Source organism: Podarcis filfolensis, assembly GCF_964270895.1.
Source record: "Podarcis filfolensis genome assembly, chromosome: 3".
NCBI classification, from domain to species: domain Eukaryota; kingdom Metazoa; phylum Chordata; class Lepidosauria; order Squamata; family Lacertidae; genus Podarcis; species Podarcis filfolensis.
Genome location: NC_139606.1, coordinates 112,101,932 through 112,126,693, shown reverse-complemented (window position 1 = coordinate 112,126,693; position 24,762 = coordinate 112,101,932). Strand labels below are relative to the sequence as shown.

Sequence of the window (24,762 nt, the reverse complement as noted above, 5' to 3'; positions counted from 1 at the left end):
CAACGCAGTTTTCGGGAAAGAAAACGAATGCTCCATAAGATCTGGGCAGATTCTGGGATTAAAATTTGGGTTGGGGGGAAGAGAGACCCAAGCCAATCATACGGCTGCTTAGACCACTGGTTTCAAGCACAAAAAAATTGAATTTGGAGGAAATAAGAGCCCCCAATGCCGAATGTTTATCGCTCATATAGCATTTTTATGGCTTTACAGCTATTTTATCACTTCTGCCGCAAGGTGGGCTGTGATTCTGTTTAAGACCGAGACACAAGCAACCCCAGTTCTGCATGCAGAGGGGGGAGATTTTTTAGCAACGCAGAAAAGCAGTCTGTGGCAGAGCCAGTCCGTGGAGCCTCCTAGCTCACCTGTGTTGACTGACAGCAGCTTTCCAGGGGACTTCCCTAGAGATCCCAGGGATTAAATCTGGGTCCTTTCATATGCAAATCACATGCACAGGTTTAGGAGCAAGCCAGTGATGCAATGCAGGCAAGGGGTGCAGAGGCAGGCAAGCCCATGTGAGTTAGTGCCATCGGTAATGGCGGAATTCCTCTGACTAGGAGGAATTTGCTCTGTGGGAACCGGGTCTGGCCGCCACAGCGAAGGCGGAGACCCTTCAAAAATCACAGGCGGGTGAAGCCTGTGAACGTGGGATTCGGCGGGCACCTTTTGCGCCTCCCCTACTCGTGGGGAAACCCGATTTCGGGGCTCCAGAGCAAAGTGGGGTGAGTGGCGCGGTGCTGTGAATCGACTGCTTTTTCCACGGAGCAAAGCCGCACAGCCGTTGCCGGAGAGCGCTGACTTTTTCCTGTGGACAATTTGACTCTAAAAGCAACTACCCGTGAGTAGAATAAATTGGAAGTTTTTAAAGGGAAAAAAGACCTAATTTGGTACTGAAGCGGGGAGGCTCAAACAGGAAGTCCACCTTCCGCTTTTGTAAATAGATCAAAGCAAAGAGCCTGCAAGCTAAAGTCTTGGAAAGTCGATCGGAAAGGACTAACTTTCCAACATTAAAAAATAGTGGAACCCCCCCCCCCCTTGGAAGCAGGAGAAGGGGGGGAAGTTTGGACTATATATACCTGCAAGAGAGAGGGAAGGAAGCTAAAATTCCACCACTCAGAACCTGGGAACGGGCTGCAAATAGGACAATAAGACTGCCGTACTTTGAAATGCGCATTGACTGTGAACAGACCATCCGCTGACAGCTAGCTGAGTAAGAGAGATACAATGTTTTCAGCTGTCCCCTTCTGATCTTAAAAAGGAGGAAAAGTAACTGAAAATTGAAACTAACTTTCTTGCTTGAGCTGTGTTTTAAAAGGTGTTATTTTGGATTAATACAAGTACAGATAGCAACTGTTTCCCTCTAGAGGAAGTTTCTGAAACTGTTACAAGAGCTGTGATTCTGTTTAAGACCGAGACACAAACAACCCCAGTTCTGCATGCAGAGGGGGGAGATTTTTTAGCAACGCAGAAAAGCAGTCTGTGGCAGAGCCTGTCCGTGGAGCCTCCTAGCTCACCTGTGTTGACTGACAGCAGTTTTCCAGGGGACTTCCCTAGAGATCCCAGGGATTAAATCTGGGTCCTTTCATATGCAAATCACATGCACAGGTTTAGGAGCAAGCCAGTGATGAAATGCAGGCAAGGGGTGCAGAGGCAGGGAAGCCCATGTGCGTGTTCAGAGATACAGCACTGCACCCAAGAAGGGTTTACGTATTAGAACCTCCTTTTGGTGATTCTGCTGCGGCAAGCGAGTCACTGTAGCAGGCTACCTTCACGCGTTACGTGACGGAGATGAAAGGAAAATGGAAACAGCCTTGTTATGACAGTCCATCATCATCGCGAATGGACTTGGATGCATTTCGAGACAAACTGGGCCACTTACAAAGCACTTTGGACTAAGGCGTGCGGTTTTCCAAAACGCCAAAAGGGGGTCTAAACTAGACCTGGTGACTGATGCACGCTCCTAGTTTCCAGGCCTCCTAGAATTGTACATTCGGAGGGGACCCTGAGGGTCATCCAGCCCAACCCTCTGCAATGCAGGAATCTCAACTGAAGCATCCATGATTGGTGACCACCCAACCTCTGCTTAAAAACCTCCAAGGAAGGGAGAGTCCACCACCTGCCAAGGGAGACCATTCCACTGTCGAACAGCTCTTACTGTCAGAAACTTTGGAAAGACTCTCCTTTTTTGTAACTTGAACCCCAGAGAGGCTGGGGAAACCCAGCCAGGTGGGCGGGGTATAAATAATAAAATTACTATTACTATTAATTCATCTGTGGCGATCACACAGGGTCCCCAGACATTTCACCATCTATTGATCCCTGTGCCACCACTTGATTTCTCGCTGCCACCACCCAGGCCCTACCTGGGACAATACTGAGTCCAGTCAGGGTTAAACTGGAACATAAACTTCTGTATATTTATTGCAGTTTAACAAACGTGTGGTTTCATAAACGGTATCGGTCAATTACAATCAGGGGGTGCCTATCCAGACCTATAACTTCCGCTACCTGCTCTCACTCACTAAACCACCTCTCAGATATTTACTTGTCTTCCTAGTTCCTAACTGTTCCTGACTCAGCTTATTTTGCTACACTAACTCAACCCACCCACAGACTCTATCCCAATTCACTCCCACTCCAATCAACCTCCCAACGAACTCCCCCCTTCGCCCCTCCCAGAGCTGGTTTTATAGTCCCTCTGACTCCACCCCCCGGGTTCTGATTGGGTAACCTGTTTAACTATTTCACCTCCAGCACTCTCATATGTTAACGTCACACCATCCATCGGATCAAGTCCTCATGAGCACAGAAATGTCTGCTCTCTTCATCAACTCACTTCCCCTTGGCCAAAAATAGTTACCCCCACATATGCAAAAAAGAAAAAGCCCATAACCCATAGGGGTGGAGCACATTACACAAACACACTCAGGCTGCACAACTACAACTCACCACATAATTCAGCTATTTGAGCATCTGCGGAGTAACTATTCCAAGGCTCAAGCAGTATGTGGACCGAGAACTCCCAGAAGTGCAAGCTGGATTTAGAAGGGGCAGAGGAACCAGAGACCAAATTGCAAACATGCGCTGGATTATGGAGAAAGCCAGATAGTTCCAGAAATACATCTACTTCTGCTTCATTGACTATGCAAAAGCCTTTGACTGTGTCGACCACAGCAAACTATGGCAAGTTCTTAAAGAAATGGGAGTGCCTGATCACCTCATCTGTCTCCTGAGAAATCTCTATGTGGGACAAGAAGCTACAGTTAGAACTGGATATGGAACAACTGATTGGTTCAAAATTGGGAAAGGAGTACGACAAGGCTGTATATTGTCTCCCTGGTTATTTAACTTATATGCAGAATTCATCATGCAAAAGGCTGGGCTGGATGAATCCCTAGCCAGAATCAAGATTGCTGGAAGAAATATCAACAACCTCAGATACGCAGATGACACAACCTTGATGGCAGAAAGTGAGGAGGAATTAAAGAACCTTTTATTGAGGGTAAAAGAGGAGAGTGCAAAATATGGTCTGAAGCTCAACATCAAAAAAACGAAGATCATGGCCACTGGTCCCATCACCTCCTGGCAAATAGAAGGAGAAGAAATGGAGGCAGTGAGAGATTTTACTTTCTTGGGCTCCATGATCACTGCAGATGGTGACAGCAGCCACGAAATTAAGAGACACCTGCTTCTTGGGAGGAAAGCAATGACCAACCTAGACAGCATCTTAAAAAGTAGAGACATCACCTTGCCAACAAAGGTCCGTATAGTTAAAGCTATGGTTTTCCCAGTAGTGATGTATGGAAGTGAGAGCTGGACCATAAAGAAGGCTGATCGTCGAAGAATTGATGCTTTTGAATTATGGTGCTGGAGGAGACTCTTGAGAGTCCCATGGACTGCAAGAAGATCAAACCGATCCACTCTGAAGGAAATCAGCCCTGAGTGCTCACTGGAAGGACAGATCTTGAAGCTGAGGCTCCAATACTTGGGCCACCTCATGAGAAGAGAAGACTCCCTGGAAAAGACCCTGATGTTGGGAAAGAATGGAGGGCACAAGGAGAAGGGGACGACAGAGGACGAGATGGTTGGATAGTGTTCTTGAAGCTACAAACATGAGTCTGACCAAACTGCGGGAGGTGGTGGAAGGCAGGAGTGCCTGGCGTGCTCTGGTCCATGGGGTCACGAAGAGTCGGACACGACTAAACAACAACAACATTCCCTTGAACCAGGGAAACAGTGAGCACTCAAACGCCATCCGTTCAGGAGCCATTTTTCACCCGATAATTCCTTTCATAGACTAATGCAGGTGCCTTTTACAGAACAGGCCATGCTTGCCTGTCGCCGCATGTCTCACAGCATCAGTGGACTTAACAGATTTCCACCCTCCTCGTCCCGTTGCACGGGCCAGAAAAAGCTTGCCCATTAAGGCCCCTTTCCTCCTGAAATGCTCCCAGCAGGTCAAACAGTGCAATTGTCTCAGCACCAGAGAGGCGCAAGAGTCCCATTTCATTTTTCCTAATGACCAGCGTTAAATGACTGCAGGTCTTAACAGTGCTGGCAAATTATCAAGGCCCTCTACATTACATGGTCAATGGTCCTTTTAATAGAAAAAGCAATAATGTATAGCTGTTTGTGCCAAGTAAAACTCGTTAGAAAGTATTAGTTTAAGATAACAGTTCAGCAGCTATTAACGACCACAAATGTTTGCCGATGTGCACGTTCCCTCTTCTGGTGGGCAGAAGGTGGGGTGGGAAAGAAAGAGAGAGAAAGAAAAGGCCTGTCACTTTTTCTTAAGTATGGACATTATTGTTTATACAGAGCCATCAATGTATATGAGGCTTGAAGGAGGGGCCTTGGAGAACGGGCAACAGCTCAGTGGTCCAGGGCATCTTTCGAATGCAGGATCGATGCCCGGTTATCACCAGCTACAAAGTTTGCAGATAAAAAAGCTGGGAAAGATCTACAGAGCTGCTGCAAGCTAAATTACACAGTATTGGCATATATCTGTAATCTCACTTCTGTGCCGCATTTCTCTAAAAAGAGCTTACAAGAGGGAGAGAGGGAAGGCAGGGGCAAGGCTAACAGCAGGATACAAAACAAAAAATTTTTTTCCTTCCAGTAGCACCTTAAAGACCAACTAAGTTAGTTCTTGGTATGAGCTTTCGTGTGCATGCACACTTCTTCAGATACACTGAAACAGAAGTTGCCAGATCCTTCTATATAGTGAGAAGGTGGGGAGGGGTATTACTCAGAAGGGTGGTGGGAATGGGTGATTGGCAGATAGCTGTGATGAGCCTGTTGACGACTCTTAACGACTGCAATAGGTCTTACAGGAAAAAGCAAGGGGTGAGAAGGTGAAAAATGGCTTTGTCATGTATAATGAGATAAGAATCCAATGTCTTTGTTCAGACCAGGTCTCTCCATGGTTTTAAGTTTGGTAATGAGTTGTGCTACCTATCTGTAGTTTGGCTACCTATCTGTAGCAGGATACAAGGCATGGATAGGCAAAATAAGGCCTGGGGGCCGGATCTGGCCCAATCGCCTTCTAAATCCGGCCCGCAGACGGTCTGGGAATCAGCATGTTTTTACGTGAGTAGAATGTGTCCTTTTATTTAAAATGCATCTCTGGGTTATTTGTGGGGCATAGGAATTTGTTCAATCCCCCCCCCCCTGAAATATTGTCCATCTGCCCCAAGGTCTCAGGGACAGTGAATCGGCTCCCTGCTGAAAAGGTTTGCTGGCCCCTGATACAAGGTATGCATACTGGCAAATGTACCAACACTGACTTAAGTCCTTAAAAGCCCCAAACAGCTTTGGCCCTGTATACCTGAAGGAGCGTCTCCACCCTCATCACCCAGTCCGAACATTGAGGTCCAGCTCTGAGGGCCCTCACTGCGAGAAGTGAAGCTACAGGGAGCTAGGCAGAGGGCCTTCTTGGTAGTGGCGCCTGCCCTGTGGAGCACCTTCCCATCGGATGTCAAGGAGACAAGTAACTAGACAACTTTCCGAAGACATCTGAAGGCAGCCCCGCATTGGGAAGTTTTTAATGTATGGTGTTTTGTTGTTCTTTTATATTCTGTTCAAAGCCACCCAGAGTGGCTGGGGCAACCAAGTCACATGGGCAGGGGTACAAGACCTGTATTATAAATAAATAATAATAATAATAATAATAATAATAATAATAATAATAATTATTATTATTATTATTATTATTATTATTATTATTATTATTATTATTATTATTTTAAGGCAAGGGTAAGCCAGCCCTCCAAATGTTGCTTATCTCCAACTTTCATCATCCCTGACCCTGCTTGTGGAAGCTGATGGAAATTAGAGCCCAACAACATCTATGAGAGCAGGAGAGATTCTCCTAAAGGTTCCCTGAAGATCAGAAGCCACAGGAGATCAGGGCCTTTCGTGTGGGTGCCCCTGTTCTGTGGAACGGCATTCCTGTCGCTATTCAACAGCTGCCTGCTATCCACACTTACCAGAAACAACTGAAGACGTTTCTGTTCTGGCAACCTTTTCCAGCCACGTGAACAGGTCTCTGCCAGGGGTGTTAACTCAGCAGCACTGCTTTACAATTTATCCAATCTTACTTCCTATGTTTGTTCCCAACTGTTTCTTAGCTGCTTTTGTTGAATTCCGTGCCCCAAGGCATTTGTGGAAGGCAATATGATAACATCTGGAAAGCACATGTTTGCTACCCATGGACTTTGGGTGGGGGAGATCAAATTAAAAAGCTTTATAGAAGAGGCAGGGGTTTTTTGTGGGGGTGAGGGGTTGAAGCTGGTAGGAGAAAGAGAGGAGGAATCTTATTGGCACATTGGGAAGGAATTTGAGACAGAACTCCTAAATAGCACCTACTCCCCCCCCCCCCAAAAAGTCTCAAGTTAAACAGTAGTCAAAGTTTGGCAATAATCACTTTTATTTTTTCCACACTAGCATAACATTAGAATTGACTTTGTGTCTTGCTGACATAGCAACTAAGAAAGTCGTGTTGCATTGACCACCATCGATTGCAAGCAATGCAGCCATTGGGGGGACGGACAGGCTCGCCCAAGTGCCATATGTTTTCGATATTGACCTTTTTCTCTTTTTCTATGGCTCTTTGGGCCGGCTATTGAATTTGGACTGCAGTGTAATAAACAGCTGAGGTTTAATTAATGGTAAATGAATACAAGACACAGGTTATGACTTTAACTAATTAGGGAATTGTTGAATTAAGTCTGCCTTGGAATGCAAGGCAGTGAAATCAATATCCAATAAAAGGACTATGTATGTAATTTACCTGCAAATGTGTTTCCAATACCGTCAAAGTGAGTTTAAATAAGTAAGATATATGAAAGGCTACTGTGGGGGGAGGGGAGCTTGAGGGAGCAGGGGCGGGCAAGAATTTTTTAAAAAGTTAACACTTCACATAGCTTGCGAAATAATGAGAAAAGATGATGAGCTTTGGGAAGTTTAATCAGAAGCAAGGAGAGACATCTTGACAAGAGCACGGCGGAAAATAGTTGGAAAGGGCCAAAACAATCACTGAGTTCGGCCAACTGGTGGCCTGTAGGCAGGAAGATTCCTATGTGTTTTGATATGAGTAGAAAAATAAGACAGGCTACAGATGAAGCCGCAAGGTTAAATTTCTGCTGAATTAATTTAGCTTGCACTCAGTTACAGACCAGTCCCATTTTTGTGTGTGGATTTTCCCTACGAATGCACAAATATTCCGCAGGTAAACTGTACACATTTTGTAGGCATTCTTCCTACACAGTGATACCTCTGGTTACGTACTTAATTCGTTCTGGAGGTCGGTTCTTAACCTGAAACTGTTCTTAACCTGAAGCACCACTTTAGCTAATGGGGCCTCCCGCTGCCACTGCGCCACCGGAGCACAATTTCTGTTCTCATCCTGAAGCAAAGTTCTTAACCCGAGATACTATTTCTGGGTTAGCGGAGTATGTAACCTGAAGCTTATGTAACCGGAAGCGTATGTAACCCGAGGTACCACTGTATAGCAAAATGCATAATTATCATTATTATTTTGCATTCTTTTAGGGACCAAAGGTGAACTGCAAAATCTAGAGGTGCACATAATGAGGGGGGAATCTTCCACATTCCATTCTGGATAACCTTCTGGAGGGCCAGAGACAAAAGAATGCGGAGTCCTGAATTTAAACTTCACCTTATACAGTTGGCTGGTTTCTATGCACAGTCATCCTGCCGCCTCTCTATTCTCGCATCCAGGCAAGAAAGAATCACCATCAGAGGTTAAAGACACACACTCCAGCTAGGCAAATTTATTCAGGAATGGTGTCAATCAAGGCCAGTGAGGGGCGTGGCCTGCAGAGAGGCTCAAAGGCCAAGAAGGAGAGGCCTGGAGGGCCAGGGGGATGCCCGCGATTCTCCTTTCCCCGCATCTAAATTTGCAAGCAGGGATGTCAAAACAGATTCATCTGCTGCAAAAAGCGGACTGAACGAATTACTTGGCCTGTTCCCAAGTCAGGCTGGAAGCAGTGAGAGGGAAAAGAGTGAGAGAGTTCCACTCTACTCCTGATCTGATTGTACAGCTTCACAGTGCACGACATCAAAGTTTACTTAAAGGCAGTAATTTCCTTTCTTTAAAAAAAAAGGAAAAAAAGAAGTTCTCTTCGCCTTACAGCATTATTCAAAATCCACTGTTCTGTACCATGCTTTCTCCCTTGCTGCACTCCAGATTGCCACACTGACTTAGGGGGACAGGAAGTCGCCACACAAAGCCCCATAAACCTGCTGCTTCTCCAAGTACGCTTCACACCAGCCCAATTGCTCATTTCTCCCCCCCGAAATGTTTTTGAAGGGGTGAAGGAAGACCGAGGGAGTTAGAGAGCAACCTACCTACTCCCTTGTGAGCATCTAAGCTGGTAAACTCTATGGTCCCATTATGGCCCTTCTTAGGATTTTCCCGATACTCTTTGTGGTTCCCATCGGGACAATATCTGTAGGCGAGTCCATAATCAGCAAGATAAACCTGGAAGACAAGAGGAGAGAAATGAACGATGCTTTTGTCCTCTGGAAAAAGTATAACCTTTCTAATTAAGCTGGAGGAAAACGGTGGCTTGAGGAGACTCTCAGATCTGCATTTTATTAAGCCAAATGGCATCTCAGGATAAAATATGTCCATCGAGGGGCTGCTAAGAGCTACCCTCGCCTTCCTGAGTTGCGTGCCTCTTCCATACCCAGTCTTATTTCAGAGCAGAAAGGAATTTTTGTCTGTTTTGCTCCTAAGCTATCTTCTCTCCAGGTGGGGCTCCAGACATCATAAAGTGCAAGATGTCTTTTATCTGTCTCCATGCTGCTTATGGGACCCCGTCTCCTCCTTACTAAACACACTCACACACGCAGGCACGACAGATCGTGCCTTTCAACAGCCAGCCCTTCGACAAGTTCATAACAGCCGTGCTTACAGAAAAAGGACGGAAGAGGAAAGTTTTCTGCAAACACCAAGCGTATGACATACTAATTTTTCCTTCTGGCGGGGGGACGAAAAGGCTCCAGGAGAGAACATCTCTCTGTAGTTGCAACAGAAGCTTTTGAAAGTTTTCCAACAGCCACACGAAAAAAGAACCGCAAATAATCCTGAAAGAGAAGGCCCCCCGGCTGTCAGTTTTGCCATGTCTGAATCTGGCAGCAATAAGGAAAAAACGGTAACCCATTAGGGGCGATGTCTCAAGCAAACCCAGCTATGCTCTCAGAATCTGATAGCCGCCTTGCTGAGCACTTGTTTAATGAACTTTCGTATAGAGCATGCCAATTTGACTTGGTAAACTCTAGGTTAGATTACTGCAATGCGTTACACGTGGAGCTGCCTCTGAAGACGGTTCGGAAACTTCAGCTGGTGCAGAAGTTGGCTGCTAGGTTGCTCAGTGGGGCAAGAAGGTGTGAGCGTGTTACACCAATCCTGGCCCAAATGCACTGGCTGCCAATGAGCTTCCTAGCCCAATTCAAACAGCTGCTTTTGACTGATAAAGCCTTAAACGGCTCCGGACCGCAATACCTCAAAGACTGCCTCTCCCCATATGAACCTACCCAGACCCCGAAATCATCCTCTGAGGGCCTTCTTTGTGTGTTTCCCCCATGTGAGGTGCAGAGGGTGGCAACATGGGAAAGGGCATTTTTTTTGAAGTGGCTCTCCATTTGTAGAATGATCTCAACACGGAGGCTCACCTGGCATCTTCATTACGTAACTTGAGGTACCAGGCAAAAACATTCCTCTTCTCCCAGGCCTTTGGCTAATTAAAGAATCAATGTCCTTTTAATCCCAGTCATGGCCAACTCTGGGGTTACGGCGCTCATCTCTCTTTACTGGCCGAGGGAGCCGGCGTACAGCTTCCGGGTCATGTGGCCAGCATGACCAAGCCGCTTCTGGCAAACCAGAGCAGCAGACGTAAATGCCGTTTACCTTCCCGCCGGAGCGGTACCTATTTATCTACTTGCACTTTGACGTGCTTTCGAACTGCTAGGTTGGCAGGAGCAGGACCGAGCAACGGGAGCTCACCCCGTCGCGGGGATTCGAACTGCCGACCTTCTGATCAGCAAGTCCTAGGCTCTGTGGTTTAACCCACAGCGCCACCCGCGTCCCAGAGCATGGAGTACAGTGGCCACCTGAGCCTCCAGAGACAGTGCGGAATCCAGGAGCACCTGCAAGATGCAGACCTGCTCCTTTCAAGGGAGTGCAACTCCCCACCTGCCGGACAGGCCACCCCCTGTGCTAGACTAAACGTGAAAAGATACGTTAAAAAAACAAATTATGGAGTTAAAGCACCACCGAAGAAACAGCCCAAAGTCTTCGGAGAATAAGCACCTGTTAAAAGCTTGGCAATAATAAGTGGACATTAAGCAGCAGAAGAAGCAGCAGCCACTGCCCTTAAGGCTCGTGTTCCCGACCAACACCTTTGAAGCATCACCAGCGTTAAGAAAATCACTGCATTAATTTGCAAGCTGCTAAGTTGGAGAAACTACTTTCCGCATCACTCTTTAACTAGTTTTGTGCTTTCCTGGCAGGCAAATCCCTGCCCTGGAAAATATATCTATATATTAACAGCGCCAGCCTGACCTTGCTCTTAATTTAATTATATTGCTCTTGATGGGCTTCTTTCTTTTCCGTCTCCCTTTTCCTTTTCTCTTTTTCTCCACAAAAAAAAGGCAGTCAGGCTATCTGGTAGCTGATTCTATTTAAATTACTGACTCCTGTTTGTGCCCCTGGCAGATTTACAGTCTTGGGATGGCTGGTCTGTGTCTTAAAGGGGAGGGAGACCCTGTTCCTTGCTGCTGCATTTTCTGTGCCTATTTGGAGCGTGTCACCAGGACTGCAGCTTTCTGTTCCTGCAGGGGCAACAGCTTTTAAAGATTATACTGATTATATTTCTCACCTGACGACCTGTACAAACTGCAATACAAAGATTAAAGACTGGAGGCGGTGTTTGGAAATCTGGGACAAGGCATAAAGTTTTGTCAGGTTGACCGACTCTTATTTCCTCCCGTATCCTCTAGCAGATTCATGCTGCTTGCTACCCAACCTAGCCGAGCTGGAAAGACAATAATGCATCAAGTCACTGTGACGGAAGAGGCGACTTAAGTGGAACTGGCTGGCATTCCCTTGTCATTGAGCTTAGCAATGTAAGAGGCAGCCTTGCCCAAATATTGCCTCCATCTAGGCACAGAGAGCTATGCTTTATTTTATTATTTGGAAATCACGAACTGTGGCTAGCCAACTGCAATTCTGACACTGCTTAAATGCAGGGGGGGACACACACTTTAGAGCAGTGGTCAGCAATCTTTTTCAGCAGGGGGCCAGTCCACTGTCCCTCAGACCTTGTGGGGGGCCAGACTATATTTTTTGGGGGGGAAATGAATGAATTCCTATGCCACACAAATAACCCAGAGATGCATTTTAAATAAAAGCACACATTCTACTCATGTAAAAACACCAGGCAGGCCCCACAAATAACCCACTGATGCATTTTAAATAAAAGGACACATTCTACTCATGTAAAAACACACTGATTTCTGGATCGTCCACGAGCCGGATTGAGAAGGCGATTGGGCCGGATCCGGCCCCCGGGCCCTAGTTTGCCTACCCATGCTTTAGAGCACTTTCCAAAGTAGTTTAAGCAACTTCTAACGGGACAGAAAGGATGCCATAAAATAAACTCTGAAAGAAGAAAGATTCCACCAACCTTAAGACAAAAAGTCATGGATTTAACGAGACAGGGAGACAGAATTTTGGTGAAAAGTGAGGAAGCTTTTCCTCAATGTAAGAGCAGTTTGGTCAAGGAAAGCAGCAGGTGAGATGATTTGTGAAACCACATTCCTTGAATATTTCCAAGGAAACGCTGGATGAGCAACTGCTGTGGATGTTTCAAGTATTTTATTTATTCATCGATTCAGATTTCAATTAAATCTTATTGTAATTATCTGATGGCTCAAGGCATAAAGTACATGCTTCACACCCGATCCTTAGCAGCTACACGGAACTGAAAAATACACAGCAGTCCAAGGAAAAGCTTTGAAGGCTGTTCCCAGGGCAGAAGGCTCAGCACCCTCTCCCGATGCACTGCAACAACCCTCAAAACGTTAAGAGGCTTATCGATAAAAAGAGAGGCTCTTTTGCCCTGAAGATTCACTCAATGGCCTAACGCTTCCCTGCAAGTGAATGAAATCAGCAGCAAGCTGACCTTCCGGAGGTCAGCAGATTCCGATCGTCTTACAATTCCCAACACATCATTTAGGAGGTCAAAGGAAAAGGAGAGGGCTGGTTTTATTTGCTTGCCTTTCTCACTCCCATACAAGTAAACAAATAATTACTTGCTTTACACCCCCCCCCATTGTTGTTGCTGTGTGTGCGCTTTGCATTGCCTATAATGCTGGGAATATTTCAGACAAAAATCATTATAAAACACTTCTATATGGTATAAAAGCAGATATTCTGGAATGGAAATTTCCAGCAGAAATAAATAAAATTCAACACAAACTTTCTTAGTTCTTTCAAAAAATTTAACATACCACTTAACTGTAAAACAAGAAAGAAAAAGCCCTCAAGGCGATTGTAAGAAAGCTTTTCTTAAACCTGGATTGGAATTAACTGCAGTCATACCTCATGTTATGTTTGCTTCACGTTACGTTCTTTCAGGTTACGTCCCATGGCGACCCGGAAGTACCGGAAAGGGTTACTTCTGGGTTTTGCCACTCGTGCATGCGCAGAAGCACCAAATCGCGCTGCGCACCTGCGCAGATACGGCACTTCAGGTTGTGCTCTTTTCATGTTGCGAACGGGCCTCCGGGACGGATCCCATTCGCAACCAGAGGTACCACTGTATGTCTTAGTGCAGGGATGGGGAACCACAAACCCAGGGGCCAAATGCAGAGCTCCATGTGGCCCCTGGGACTCTCCCGCAGCCCTCACCAGCTGCTTTGAGTGATGTTTTGCCTGGCAGGAATGTGTCATTGAACATTGTGCTTCTAAACTGGAAAGCTCAGTTGGTTAGAGCACAGAGCTGATAGCACCAAGGTTGCAGGTTTGATCCCTGTATGGGACAACCGCATATTCCTGCATTGCAGGGGGGTTGACTAGATGATCCTCAGGGTCCCTTCCAATGCTACGATTCTATGATTCTCACCTGCCAGGATGGAAACCTCTGGCTACTGTGGGGCATACTGCCTTCCTCCCGCACTTTTGCATCTGGCCTCACTTATCCCTAGCATGTTGTCCTATGAAAGAATCTGGCCCTTAGGATTTTCCCTTCCTCACCCTGAGGTTTAGTGTAATGTCTGAACTGGTAAAGCTGGCAAATCAGAGTCTAAAGTCATGCACTTAACTGTTGCCTTGTTTGGGAGCCTTTAGGCAGTGCATGCAAATATAGGCACTAAACGACAACATCAAAAGCAGGTTCAACTCCAACAGAATTATCACAAACTAAGGGATGCGGGTGGCGCTGTGGGTTAAACCACAGAGCCTAGGACTTGCCGATCAGAAGGTCAGCGGTTCGAATCCCCGCGACGGGGTGAGCTCCCGTTGCTCGGTCCCTGCTCCTGCCAACCTAGCAGTTCGAAAGCACGTCAACGTGCAAGTAGATAAATAGGTACCACTCCGGCGGGAAGGTAAATGGCGTTTCCGTGTGCCGCTCTGGTTTGCCAGAAGCGGATTAGTCATGCTGGCCACATGACCCGGACGTTGTATGCCGGCTCCCTCAGCCAATAAAGCGAGATGAGCGCCGCAACCCCAGAGTCAGTCACGACTGGACCTAATGGTCAGGGGTCCCTTTACCTTTACCTTTAAGGATCCCAAAGAGCAATCATGGTCAGAATTAAACTCCTATAAATCATACTAAACACAACCTAGAATCATAAAACTGTAGAGTTTCGTTGTCTAGCCCCACCCCTAGCAGTGCAGGAATCACAGCTAAAGAAACCGCCACGAGCAGGAGACTTAATGTCAGAAAAGTATCATAACTATAGAAAGAAGATATTGAGGGGAAGGCATTAAAAACATGGAATGTATTTCATCTTTTCATATACAGTGGTACCTTGGTTCTTAAACTTAATCTGTTCCGGAAGTCCGTTCGAAAACCAAAGCGTTCCAATACCAAGGCACACTTTCCCATAGAAAGTAATGAAAAATGGATTAATCCATCCCAGACTTTTAAAAACAACCCCTAAAACAGCAATTTAACATGAATTTTACTATCTAACAAGACCACTGATCCATAAAATGAAAGCAATAAATAACGTACTGCAGTCAGACAATCAATCATTCGGTAGCTGAACTGGGTTCCACACAGTCACGCACAAAAAAGAGCCGCAAAAACAAAAATGCAAAATATATACCAAAAACAGACAGACCTCAGCGTAACACTCAAAACGGAAGTGTGGCACCTCAGCGTAACACTCAAAACGGAGCTTGTTCGGCTTCCGAAAAAAGTTTGCAACTTATTTCCGGGTTTGCAGTGTTTGGGTTCCAAGTTGTTTGAGTACCAAGACGTTTGAGAACCAAGGTACCACTGTATATTGTTTTAGTCAACAGAGCTGCCATGTAAAACCTGGCGAGATATATTGCTTTGTTAGCTCAGCAACAAATCTGGATCAGCAGTGTATTAGCAGGCCAACTTAATTAGGGCTGCAAGAACTCAACGACAGCATTATTAGCAGCAAAGCGGCAATCAACCGCGCTGCAAGATGCAACACCTGATCTCTCCAAAGCATTCGTCCCTGGGGCGCGAGGAGTTCTCATCCACTTCAGTGGCATTTGCAGACAGGGTGTCTCATCCAGCTGGCCTGTGCATGGACACAAAGACCAAGGCATGCATAGGGAGCCGAACGAAGGATTTCAAGCTGCAGGGACCACTTTGAATGCAAGTCCTCACAGTGTGTGCAAAGCTGCACTCGAGCCGGCTGAAACTGCTTTAGCGTGCATGCGCTACACTTCAAAAACCCGTCTGCATACTGCACTTTCAACTCTTAAAATGTTTTCTTATGATTATATATAAACTGTCTTAAAGGTAAAAGGACCCCTGACCATTAGGTCCGGTTGTGGCTGACTCTGGGGTTGTGGCGCTCATCTCGCTTTATTGGCCGAGGGAGCCGACGTACAGCTTCCGGGTCATGTGGCCAGCATGACTAAGCCGCTTCTGGTGAACCAGAGCAGTGCATGGAAACGCAGTTTACCTTCCCGCCAGAGCGGTACCTATTTATCTATTTGCACTTTGACATGCTTTCGAACTGCTAGGTTGGCAGGAGCTGGGACCGAGCAATGGGAGCTCACCCCGTCACAGGGATTCGAACCGCCAACCTTCTGATTGGCAAGTCCTAGGCTCTGTGATTTAACCCACAGCGCCACCCGCATCCCATATAAACTGTCTTAAGTTAAAACAAAAAGAAGGTACTGCCTACTCGTACTGCAGTCACGATTTTATTTATTTGTTTCATAAAATTTACACACACTGCTTGATTACAAAAGAACCTCAAAGCGGTTTTACAGGGGGGAGAAGATAACATAACAAAACCATCACTAAGAAAAACGAGCAACAATAATTTAAGACACCTGAAGAGTTAAAAGGGACAATAAACTAACAACAGGTTAAAATTCGCACCAGCTTTCTAAGCATCTGAGTAGGTTTGCTGTCTAAATGAAAGTGTTTTCTGCAGGTGCCGGGGGGAAAAGAGTACTGCGAAGGAGCCTGACAGATATCCATAGGCAGGGAGTTCCAAAGTTCAGGTGCTGCCACACTAAAAGATTGTGTTCTTAATGAACGCAGAATGGGATCGAAGCAGAAATTGTGCACGGGTTACTTCCGGGTTTCAGTGCTCGCACGTGCGCAGAAGCACAAAATGACGTCATGCGCAGAAGTGCCGAATCACATCATGCGCATGCGCAGCACTTCAGGCTGCGAGCGCTGCAGGTTGTGAATGTGCCTCCCGCACAGATCACGTTCGCAACCAGGGGTATGACTGTATAGCACACACCCCACCAAAAAAACCATGAACTATAGCAATGAATTATAGCACACATCCCACCAAAACAAATTTAACAATGAAGCAAAATATGATGCTTACCTCATGTGGATTTCTGTAGCCCAAAAGCAAATTTCCTGCTTTAATGTCCCCATGAACGTATTCATGTTCATGTATGTACTCCAAAGCATCCAGCTAGTGGAGGAGAGGGGGAAAGACAAATTACAAAGGAAACTAGGAGTCTTACTGATATTAGGCCAGTAGGTCAGCCAGTTTTAGTCGGAAAGCAGTAAGCTGAAGAGGAAAAGCAGGTCATTTTCTTAACTCGCGATGAAAGTGGGGGGTGAGGGAGGCATTGAAATTTTGATCTAAACCCATCTACAGTGGTACCTCAGGTTACAAACACTTCAGGCTACAGACTCTGCTAACCCGGAAGCAGTACCTCGGGTTAAGAACTTTACCTCAGGATGAGAACAGAAATTGCGCAATGGCGGCAGTGGGAGGCCCCATTAGCTAAAGTGGTACCTCAGGTTGAGAATGGTTTCAGGTTAAGAACGGACCTCCGAAATGAATTAAGTGTTGATTCAAGCCCTGTCTTCAGAGGAATTTGGCCACCCTCCAGGTGCCCGGCTTGAATCCTTGTGACCTCCTGTCTGCGACTCCCGGCAAGATCAAGGGAGGTCTCCAATCGGCGATTCTCCTCAACGTGAAGAAGAACACACCACTCCTCCCCCTCCTCCATTCCCAGGGGGGGGAAAGAGACAGACAGAAATATATCTACATGTCTTTATTTCTGTCTTTCACCAGTACAGAGAAAACATGTCTGTACCCTCTGATACCCAGCTGCAGAGAGGGAATAACTCCACCCATGTACTTCCAGTACAGGGTCATGTGACACTCTGAGCTAACATCCGGTGCTCAGAGCACATAATAGACTGTCCCTTCTTCCCACGGTACAGTCCCAAAACATCAACATCCTGTTTGGCTTTCCAGCCATCTGGAGCACTCAGCAGCATTGCTCCTTTTTCGTAACAACCTCCCCCAAAAGAATCAATGCATGTTGCGGCATGCATAGCGTGATCCAGAGAAGAAAACAAACAGTTGTTATACACATAACACTCCCCTGTTGTTTCAGTTCCACCCTTGGAACTACCCGCCACTGGTTTCCCCAGTGTACCTCTCTGGTTGTCTGGCTTCCAAGGAATGAGTGCATCTGCATTACCTTGGCTAGCAACTCTCTGTTGTGTCTTTGTCTCTGACTTAGACACAGCTCCAACCTGTCCTCGGTTGTGTACAACAGCAACACATGCAACAGCTAAATTAGCATACTCTTCTGAGTACCTTTTGGGTGGTTCACCCTTTGTGACTCTCTCAGACCTGCGTATGAGGTGCTGATCCTCTCTGCTCACTGGTTCTGTCTCAGGACTCTTAGGAGAACCAGTTCCAACAGCAAACAGTGGTTCATCCTTCACCTGTGAAGGTCTATCCATTGTGTGAGATTTCCTCTCAATGACTGTGACAACTGAGCTGTCTGAGCTATCACTGTCACTCTCAGTACCACTGTACTCTGTGAAATCATCATCATCATCTGAATCGTCCTCTGTGGGAAATGTGTGTGCTATCACTCTCTCCTTTTCAGGAGCACTCTCTAGAAATTTTGTGAGAATCACCTGACCAGATTCAGACAAAATTACTCTGTAGAGACCCTTTTCATATCCCACAAAAATGCCTCTGGCATTCTTTACTCCACCTGGAGCTTCTGTCCTCACATGAGACCCAAAAACCTTGAAATGGGCAACAGAAGGTTTTCTCTGGAACAGTTTCTCAAAAGGAGAACTTCCCAACTCTTTCGAAACCTTTCTCACCCATGCATGACAAAACGACATGAGTGACTCCGCCCAGAACTCATGTGGCAGATGTGAACTAAGCAATTGCACTTCCATCCCCTTTTGCAATTCTCTGTTCACCCGTACACAGACACCCCTGTTCCACGCTTCCGCTGAAACAGCAATCTTGTGTCTGATCCCCTTCTTCTGCAGGAACCTCTGGAAATCCTGTAAAAGAAAAATCTGCTTCTCATCTGTCAAAAGACAATCAATGTTAGCATTATGCATACTCTTAACCTTGTCACAAAATTCCTGAAACCTTTCCAAGGCTTCCTGTGGCCTCTTTAACACATAAATCCAGACAAAGTTAGAGAAATGATCCACACACACAAGATAAAATCTTGCATTGCCTCTAGATGGTTCTAGAGGACCAATCACATCAGCATACACCCGCTGAAACGCTCTGTCGACCCTGGCCACCTTCTTGGCGCTCGTTTTGGTCACACCTGCAAGAGAAATCAAGTTAGACTCAGAATTACATTCCATGTAATCACTTTGGTCAAAGTCCAACAAATATAGTCCACCTTTCTGTCTGGCAGAAAGATATAACTCTCCATCTTTGAAGATCTCGCAGCTCTTATCATCATAGGACAGTTTCAGTCCTTTCTTTGCAATCTGCGAAACACTCAGCAGATTGAACTTCAATTCAGGAACCAAGTAAACATTGTTTATTGTCAAGTTCAGACTCTTAAGATAAACAGTCCCTTTTCCGGTCGCTTCCAGCTTCTGACCGTTGGCTTGTTCCACAGCGAAGCTTTGCTTCTTAAACGATGAAAAGAGTCCTCTGTGTGGGGACATATGAACCGTCGCTGCAGTGTCGATAATAAACGCGTTCCCAACATCTGGCGTGGTTCCTTTCGCCATCAAAGCCCTTGCAGGTTCCACCATAGGCTTGGTATGACCTTTGCCTGACGCCTCAGGCTTTGCTGAGCGGCCCTTCGCTCCTTTCGGCTGGCGTGGCTTCTTACAGCTCCGCTGAAGATGCCCAGCCTGTCCGCAATTGTAGCATCGGACAACGTTCAAAGCTACAGCATCCTCTCCAGTAGCAACATCAGTGGGGGAATTAGAACTCCGTTCTTCCCTCCCCCTGTCCTTCACCTCCAGTGCAGCATGCCGGCTGTGTTCATCCTGAACCACGGCACTCAGGGGCACTCCCCCCTTCTTGGCATCCATGCTGAACTCAAGTCACAGCTCTGCACTCTCCAGCTAGTAAAATCCCAAAAGCTCTTTTGAGCTGTTTACCTGCCTCTCTCTCAGGCAATCTCCATGCTATCTCAAAGTCAAAACAACTTTCGCTTTCCCGGCTCTGACTGAGCCAGCCCCAGGTGTCAGTAGTTTTCCACTGCCCTACTGTCGTTGCTTAGCAACCTTCCCCGGGACGGGAATCCTTATCTCACCACAGGAATTTCTGGTATGCAAGCCTTTCTTTCAGAGCTTGTTTTTCCAAACGCAGCTCTCGTGAACCAGAGAATAAATCAATCTGCATTCACACTTTTAGCCCGATATTCAGCATACCTTTTTGGGGCTCCGTTGCTTTGAAAACACCCCCTCTTGGTGTCCTTCCGTCTGTTCAGCTTCTGGCTGCAATGCAGACGTTATCTCCTTTCCTTGGTGCAGAGGATGGCACACGATCCATCAACCTCTCACCTCTCATGCTGATTCCCATGGATCAGATAACCAGCAGCGTCTGCTACCATATGTTGATTCAAGCCCTGTCTTCAGAGGAATTTGGCCACCCTCCAGGTGCCCGGCTTGAATCCTTGTGACCTCCTGTCTGCGACTCCCGGCAAGATCAAGGGAGGTCTCCAATCGGCGATTCTCCTCAACGTGAAGAAGAACACACCACTCCTCCCCCTCCTCCATTCCCAGGGGGGGGAAAGAGACAGACAGAAATATATCTACATGTCTTTATTTCTGTCTTTCACCAGTACAGAGAAAACATGTCTGTACCCTCTGATACCCAGCTGCAGAGAGGGAATAACTCCACCCATGTACTTCCAGTACAGGGTCATGTGACACTCTGAGCTAACATCCGGTGCTCAGAGCACATAATAGACTGTCCCTTCTTCCCACGGTACAGTCCCAAAACATCAACATCCTGTTTGGCTTTCCAGCCATCTGGAGCACTCAGCAGCATTGCTCCTTTTTCGTAACATTAAGTTCGTAACCAGAGGTACCACTGTACGAGATTTATGGCTCAGTACAGCCTCACCAGCTACCACAATACACAAGCTCCCCAATATCAACGAGTAAACAACAAGTGATGAAAAAAATGCATCTCAATAATTCGTATCAACTTCATTCAATTAAATCTGCCTATGGAAAAAGAAAGCAATGAGTTGTATTCAATGCTACTCCTGATTAAAGAAGGCCCATTAAAGTTGACAGGCATGGCTAACTTGGGTTAACATCAATGGGTCTATACTCTGAGTAGAACTTGGTTTGGATACAAGCCAATATTTCTGAAGCAATATGTAATTCCTTTAACGATAACTTATGAAAACGGCACAGCAATCTGCATCTCAATGACATTGCAGAACTTCCCCGTTAGAGGTGCTCCTTTCAAATTAACAGTACACAAGCATCCGTTAGAGACTGTTTAGACAACACACAATTCCTTCAAGCTTTGCACTGCTAAGGGCCCAATACCCACCATGCGGACTCCAATCTGTAGAACCGTTCCCTTGCTGAACTTTCGTCCTCCTCTTTCAAAGATGCTTTGCAGATCCTCTCCTAACCTTTCCATCACCATAAATCTGTAACTATATAAAACACGCACAGCGAGACATAAGCATAGGATTGTCATGGCTTGTTGCCTTGTATTACATGCAACAAAACGTATTCTTCTTTTTGTTTCTTTATATATGTACCACTTAATGTTAAAATAAGCTTCTACGAAGTATAAAAGCCCCTTACACAGACATTAAAATATAAGCACCCACAATAAAACAATCCTATTAAAACCACACAGCAATTCAAACCAGGGACTCAGGTCGAGAGATCATGGGAAGGACTGTGTACACAGGTGCATGCACTAGGACTGCACTAAACTGCCTTTTAGCAGATTAGACCACTGGGTCTAATGTTCCAGTCGGTAGTTGGGCTACCCAAGACCTTTCTAATTTGAGAGGTATTAGTTTGCCTGTCTTCCCAAGTGATGTGTAAAAATTTTCAGAGACATCGTTGATGGGAAGACAGGCAAACTAATACCAGAGTACTGGAAGAAGCAAAGATCACCAGTGTCAAGGCAATGATTCTTCAATATCAACTTCGATGGACTGGTCATGTTGTGCAGATGCCTGATTATTGTCTTCCAAAGCAACTACTCTATTCTGAACTTAAAAATGGAAATGGCGGTCAGCAGAAGAGGTTTAAAGACTGTCTCAAGGCAAATTTTTAAAAATGTAGTACAAACACCAACAATTGGGAAACACTGGCCTGTGAGTGCTCAAATAGGAGAACAGCCTTTACCAAAGGTGTCATGAACTTTGAAGATGCTCAAACTCAGGATGCAAGGGAGAAATGTGCTAAGAGGAAGGCACGTTTGGCAAATCCACACCATGATCAACTCCCGCCCGGAAACCAATGTCCCTACTGTGGAAGGAGGTGTGGATCCAGAATTGGCCTTCACAGTCATTTACTGACCCACTTTTAAAACTGTGTTTATGGAAGACATTGTTACTCGGCTACGAGTGATTGCCAAAAGGAGAAGAAGAAGAATTTGAGAGACCATGGGGACAGCAGCTGGGACCTTCAGACTGCAAACCATGAGGTCTACCACTGACCTAAACAGCTTCCTCCTCCTTTTCAGGAAATGGACAACTGAACTCCCCACCCTCAAAAATGCTGATTCTTGTTCACTTACATTATGTGTGTGCGCATGCACACACGTTTTCCTTACCTTTTGCCATTATGTTCAGTCTGGCCAGCTCCCCAGAAGAAAGGAATTCCTAAAAATGTCAATTGTTTCAGCTTCATCCACTTCTTGACTGGCAAAAATGTAAAGAACATAATTGTTTAAAAAAGAAGTTTCCCTTTTTTATTTAAAAAATATGCTTGCTTGTTTAAGGTTTTTTAAAAAACAACAACAGTTGAGCTTAAGGTTTTTATTTATTATTATTTATTCCATTTATATGCTATTCATCAAAAGATCCCAAGGCTGTGTACAACGTTAAAAACACATGTTTCGAAACTGTTAGTAGAAAATAACAGCATGGAAATAATAATACATGCAACTACATTTGCGGAAGACAACAACTGTGTGCTTCTGTATTTGGAAAAGCGTTATTGCACAGTAAGAAGTGCGTAAATGCTTCGACTCGTCTGCCACTCCACTTACTATGCTCTTGTTTTGCAGCTCGCTGGTAGAATTTCAGTTCAGAAAACAAGGGTCCATTTTCAAGGTATTCCTGCATTAAAAAAAAAAGGAGCAAATGCATTGGACGCATCCAGTTAATGAATGTGGCTCACAACTAGGGCTGGGCGATATCTGTTTTTCAACATCATTGTATATCACCAGCTAAACATCTCAAGAGTTGAACAATGGCTGGAGGCACCCCAAAATTTTAAAAACCCTCAGGCCACAAAGCTTCATGCAGTTACATATTTTAGACCAGGCATGTCCAGCTTCCAAGAGACTGCGATCTACTCCCACTATAAATAAACTGGCAGTGATCTACCCATTGAATTGACCAGAGTTGTTGAGTTTTTTTGTGGAGGCTTCATCAAAATTGTTTTTTTTATATGTAATTAACCTCACGGATTGTTGGAAAGAAAAAGGGAAGGCTGGTGGTTGTGGTGAAGAACCCTATATATCACTGTGATAAAGTTGTGAAAGGATGCGATAAAGTTGTGAAAAATGAATAAAGAGGATAGATAATGGGGTTGCATCCAGTGCAGGACTTTACTGTACTCTGCCCATGTACCCCCAAAGTCTACCCTAGGGGGACCTCCTCCCAGCCCACTGGAATAGATTCTGAGGGTGCACGTTTAAGGAAGAGGAAGTTCTCCTGTGCAAGTTTACACAGGTCTCCTTCCCTCCAAACCCTCTCAGGTGTTGAGATAAGCAGAGGAGGGACTTTTGGCAATTCCACTGTGCCCCGTTCAGGGTGATGGGGTGGCCCAGGAGAGGGCATTCATCGTGGCAGCTCCTAGGTTGTGGAACTGCCCTCCACCCTGAGGTGCACCTGCCATCTCCATTCTGTAAATCTAGAGTAAGAATTATTACTCCAGTAAGGATGAATATTGGGACGCGGGTGGCGCTGTGGGATAAACCACAGAGCCTAGGACTTGCCAATCAGAAGGTCAGCGGTTCGAATCCCCGCAACAGGGTGAGCTCCCGTTGCTTGGTCCCTGCTCCTGCCAACCTAGCAGTTCGAAAGCATGTCAAAGTGCAAGTAGATAAATAGGTACCGCTCCGGCGGGAAGGTAAACGGTGTTTCCGTGCGCTGCTTTGGTTTGCCAGAAGCGGCTTAGTCATGCTGGCCACATGACCCGGAAGCTGTACGCCGGCTCCCTCGACCTATAGAGCAAGTTGAGCGCCGCAACCCCAGAGTCGGTCATGACTGGACCTAATGGTCAGGGGTCCCTTTACCTTTACCTTTAAGGATATATTAATACTAGAATGTACATCAGGAAATTATGCTGTGCTGTTAGGGACAGGGCCTATGGACATTCTGAAATTGCATTGAAAATGAGGCAAAAATAATAATAGAAGCCTCATATGTAGGGAAAGCAACATTGAGGAACTGCAGGATAGATTTCAGCACTTGTTGAGATACATTGCACTCTTAAGGCCCCTCCAGACAGGGGTTTGTTTGCAGAAGTATTCTGCAACATGTCATTAATGCAGTAACAGTGCATCACTGGTGGATTTATAATGGGCTTCATTCTGCTTTATTAGTTGTTCTGTGGTGCTTTCCCCGTGTTATTGCATTATTGCAATCTGGAGGGGCACTCCAGGGACAAAACAAACAAACAAACCCTGGGATTCTTCTGGTATGCAAAGTTACAGGATTTCAGCAGGAAGTTACAGGGCATGAGACAAAGCAGTCTGTCTACCCCCAAGATATTTGCAGGCGCAAACATTACTGAAAGCACGATCAAGTATAACCGCCCCAACATCATCGTGAGCGCAAATCATCACAAATGCATAATGAAAAGGACATATAGAGAGGACCTTACTGTAACTTACAGCCCTTTGCCAAGGAAGTTGATTTTTTAAAAGGTATGAAAATTACCACTTTAATGACATGCTCTGCACTGTCTTCTACGGGAACATCAAGGCGAGGGGAAGCTGCAGGACAGAATGTGGGTGGGGTGGAAAGAGAGAGAAAGAGAGGTGGGTTACAGATGAATTGATCTCTCTAGCTATGAACAGAATGTAAGCTAAGCATCA

At 45.8% G+C, this 24,762-nt stretch overlaps 1 protein-coding gene across 1 annotated transcript in view; it reads right to left on the bottom strand.

Moving 5' to 3' along the window:
• The window catches only part of VRK2 (VRK serine/threonine kinase 2), a 70,634-nt gene that overhangs the window by 34,579 nt on the left and 11,293 nt on the right, over positions 1-24,762 (bottom strand). Inside the window, exons 3-8 of the mRNA XM_083605292.1 lie at positions 24,605-24,660; positions 22,705-22,774; positions 22,267-22,354; positions 21,019-21,127; positions 16,582-16,674; positions 8,869-9,001 (exon numbers count right to left, since the gene is read on the bottom strand). Coding sequence (XP_083461418.1) covers positions 8,869-9,001; positions 16,582-16,674; positions 21,019-21,127; positions 22,267-22,354; positions 22,705-22,774; positions 24,605-24,660 — 549 coding nt within the window. The remainder of the gene's footprint in view (positions 1-8,868; positions 9,002-16,581; positions 16,675-21,018; positions 21,128-22,266; positions 22,355-22,704; positions 22,775-24,604; positions 24,661-24,762) is intronic.